This window comes from Physeter macrocephalus, chromosome 16, assembly GCF_002837175.3.
Source record: "Physeter macrocephalus isolate SW-GA chromosome 16, ASM283717v5, whole genome shotgun sequence".
Lineage (NCBI taxonomy): Eukaryota > Metazoa > Chordata > Mammalia > Artiodactyla > Physeteridae > Physeter > Physeter macrocephalus.
In genome coordinates this window covers 38,749,677-38,753,759 of record NC_041229.1, presented here as the reverse complement: position 1 = coordinate 38,753,759, position 4,083 = coordinate 38,749,677, and the positions used below count along the sequence as shown (strand labels likewise).

Genomic DNA, 4,083 nt, shown 5'->3' with positions numbered 1-4,083 from the left:
TCTACCTAAAAAAGAGCTACGTCCAGGCCTGTAGACCTCAGAGAGCATCTTTTCTTTGTCCCATCTCTCAGAGAGCCTCTTCTCAAAAGATTCACATGGTGTTTATATATTTCAGGGCCCATTCTCTCACTCACTTATTCATTCAATCATTCATTCACCACATGTTTTCTAAGCACTTACAGTGTACCAGGCACTGTTTGTGCAATTGGGGACACAACAGTGAAAAAGCAAAGTTTCCGTCCTCCTGGAGCTTATCTTCTCATTATACAGAGAGACGTAACAAGTCAAGCAGTCATAAGGGCTAGGAGAAAGAATAAAGCAGAGTAAGGGGTTAGAGAGTGACAGGACTGCTATGTCGGGGAGGGTGACCTCTTGGGAGTGTGGTCTTCGAGTGCGCCCTGTGGACAAGGGAGTGAGAGCATCATTCTAGGCTGAGGGACAACACATGCAAATACCTGCAGTGGGGGCACCCTAAGGTGCTCACAGATTAGCAAAGTGGCTGGAGAGCAGGAGAGAGGTGGCAGGAGCTGAGGCGGGTGGAGGCACAAAATGTCATAACACAGTTAATACAAACCCATCCCTCCCACTGAGTGATTGGGGCCATTGGTGTTTTAGGTGAGCTGGGGATGGAGGAATTTGGGGTCCACAGAGTCTTTGAAAGCACTGATAATTCACAGCCATCCCTGGAAATGGCTCTATCTTTCCTACCAGATGCCAATCCTGAGAGCAGAAGGTCTGTATGTTCCGCTTTCCTGCTGTATCAGCTGACATGTCACGTTTCTGACTCGTATTGCATTAGGTGGGAGTTTAACAGACCCAGCAGATCACTGACATTCACTAAGATGACAACAGCCATTCCAGCTAATTATGAGCAACTCCAAATCAATGCAGTCAATATTTTGGAATTGTGCTGAGGCCCATATTCAAATAATGTGGAGGGCAGTGAAGGAAGCTCCTCAGGAGACTTCAGGAGAAATTCTCTGGAAAAATATCTACCAGGTGAGAGATCAGGTGTGAGAGTTGAATGGGCTATAGATTTAGAATTTGAGGCTATGCACGGGAAATCCTGACTCCAGATAAGGATAATTTTTAGGAAAGAGGTAACATTAACAATTTGCAAAGAAAGAGCTCAGGATCCATTCCCTGGGAATGTCAAGGGTCTATTGCATACGTTTCTTTTTCCTGAGAAACTCCTTAGTAACCAGGTGACCTAACCTCACCTCCCTTGTGCTATATCACCTTGACTGTACTTACACACGACCCTCTAGGACCCTGAGTACTTTATTAACCTATGGTTTAGCTCATGGATTGAACCAGATTAATACACTTGATAATTATCTTTCTTGGCCTTCTCTAGTGAGGACTCAATGAATATTGTCGATTGAGTGAATGACTTGAAACCACCAATAGAAATGAAAAAAAGTGCTAGTATCATAAGAAACACCTAAAATAAATGAATAATTCCTATTATAGCATAATTGCTTCCATGTTAATTGTCTTCTACAATAAGATATCCAGTTCTAAGCTGGGGGTTGAAATAACTTACAGAGCCAGAGAATAAACTCTGTTTCTCTTATTCCAATATGAGCCCTTCATTCATTGACTCAACAAATATTGTTAAGCCCCCTCACCATGCCAGGCTAGTACTAAATGCAAAGGAAATATAATATGAAGTTTATGATCTGCTTGGAGACAGACAGGCAATTAGGCCGTTTCACCATGCCACAGCTTCTTCCCAGATACCATAACCATAGCCAGGCTCTCCCCCAAAACGCTGGTTTTAGAGCCTCTGAAGAAAGGTATCTTTTACTGGGAACAGTCAGCCTCAAGTTCATGGCCAAAGCCTCTTGGGGCTCTCAGAGCTGTTTCAGTCTGTTCTTGGGCTCATGGCAGCTCTCTTGTCCACTTTTCTCAATCGTACCTGAGAAATGGGCACAGGTCACCTTTTTGGGAGAATGATGGCTGCTCCAGGCATTCCTTTCTTACCAGGTGTGCAGGAGGATGGGACTGGCTTTGAATGCCGCGGCATGTGGGATCCTCCCAGACCGGGGCGCGAACCCGGTTCCCCTGCATCGGCAGGCGGACGCGCAACCACTGCGTCACCAGGGAAGCCCTACCACCTCTTCTTTATCCATTCCCTGTCGATGGACATTTAGGTTGCTTCCATGTCTTGGCTATTGTAAACAGTGTTGCAATGAACATTGCGGTGCATGTATCCTTTCAGACCATGTTTTTCTCCGGATATATGCCCAGTACTGTGATTGTGGGATCATATGGTAGCTCTATTCTTAGTTTTTTAAGGAACGTCCATACTGTTCTCAACAGTGGCTATAACAATTTACTTTCCCACCGATGGTGTAGGAGAGTTCCCTTTCCTCCACACCCTCTCCAGCATTTATTAATTGTGGATTTTTTGATGATAGCCTTTCTGACTGGTGTGATGTAATATGTCACTGTAGTTTTGATTTGCATTTCTCTAATAATTAGCGATGTTGAACATCTTTTCCTGTGCCTATTGGGAAAGGCTGTAGCTTCTTATCACTCAAAGCGTGGCCAGGATCCACAGCACGGACATCACCTTTCACTTTGGTGAAGTTCAGGAGATCAGACTTCGGCTGCAGACCTACGACTCAGAATCTGCATTTTAAACTACATCCCAGGTGAGTCAGGGGCATGTTCAAGGTGGAGAGGCACCGCTCCAGTGCGCTGGTCCTCAACCCCCTGGAATCACTTTTGAAACACGCTGATGTCTAGACCCTCCCCCCATCCTCTCACCACCCCAGAATTTTGGCTCCATTGGCTGCAGCACAAATGTTAAAACTGCTGTGCAGTCATGGTTGACACTCACTCATCTAATTATTGGTCCATGGGGAGTTAGGCTGCAGGGGTGGATGGGAGTTTAGTTTCTTCAGCAAGTGCCAGTGGGAGGGTTTGTTTTTTTCTCGTCAGGCCCAGTGGAAGGATGGAGGGTCACGGAGAGCACACATGCTTCTCTCCCGCCCCCGCCATTCCCCGTCTTCATTCCAACTATGGACGTGACAAGGCTCTGTGCAGGATCCTTGGCCATTGTTTCTGTTTCTCTGGTTGCAGGTCACAGTGTCCAGGCTGGGTTGGCTGGCAGTCTCTCTGGCAGTCCCGTGCACCTGGGGCTTGGCTTTTCGGAGGTGGGAGTTTGTATTTCCGTGAAATGGGCTTCATCTCCTTCGTTTATCCACCCCTGCCACCGCTCACAGCGCCCAGAACTTGCTGACCTTTCCTGTGCTACCCTTGTCCCTTGGTAGAAAATTCCCATTCCTACATGCCTCAGGCCGCTTATCTAAGGGACTGTTGCTTTGAGGAGGATGGCTCAGGCCCCATCGTAAGGCCAAGGACGCTCCTAGGGGCCTACTATTGTTTTTTGGGAATGAGGGTCATGGGGTTGTCATTTTCTCAGTTTTCCAGAGAAGCTAACAACTTGGGATTTTATGGAAAAAAAATGTAAATGTTGACAGCTAGTTAAAAAAAAACTTCCAAGTCCTGAGAGGCAAATGAAACATTTCCAGAGCTCAGACTTGCCCCCTGTTCTAAACAGCCCATTTGGATTGCAAAGATTCCACAAGCCATGGAGGCTAATCCAAATGATCTCGCTGGAACTTTGGAGCTGCTAGAAAAGGGGAGACACCCGGAGTCCCCTAAGACACGTGGCCAAGTGTTTTTAATCCAATGACTTGTTAGTTTGGGAGCCCTCTGCTGAAGGCACAACTTCCATAGGCCTAAGCATGGCTGTTTCTGACACTCACCATCTAAGACCTCTGTATGTCCTCCTAGGGGGAGAGGAGACCTCTCTGCCTGACCTGGGGCCAGATATGGTAGGAGTTGTGCAGGGCAGTCATATTTCCCTAGAACAGCAGAGCAGAAGGAAAGAAAGGACAGTTTACACTCTCCAATCTTCTCCCTCCCCTCTTTTCTGCCCTCTCTGAATGACAGACAGCCCCAGTGTTTGACAGAGCCCCTTGTTTAACGCTGCCACGTCTCTGCTACTGACCGAATGTTTCTCCCTCAATATTGTCTTTATACAAGATGCTGTGATCTGTGTTTGTTGCT

General features: G+C 46.8%; 1 protein-coding gene across 1 annotated transcript in view; it reads left to right on the top strand.

Moving 5' to 3' along the window:
- Window positions 1-3,758: 3,758 nt before the first annotated feature.
- Window positions 3,759-4,083, top strand: part of LOC112061866 (centrosomal protein of 57 kDa-like) — a 14,213-nt gene continuing 13,888 nt past the window's right edge. Inside the window, exon 1 of the mRNA XM_028500895.2 lies at window positions 3,759-3,848. Coding sequence (XP_028356696.2) covers window positions 3,759-3,848 — 90 coding nt within the window. The remainder of the gene's footprint in view (window positions 3,849-4,083) is intronic.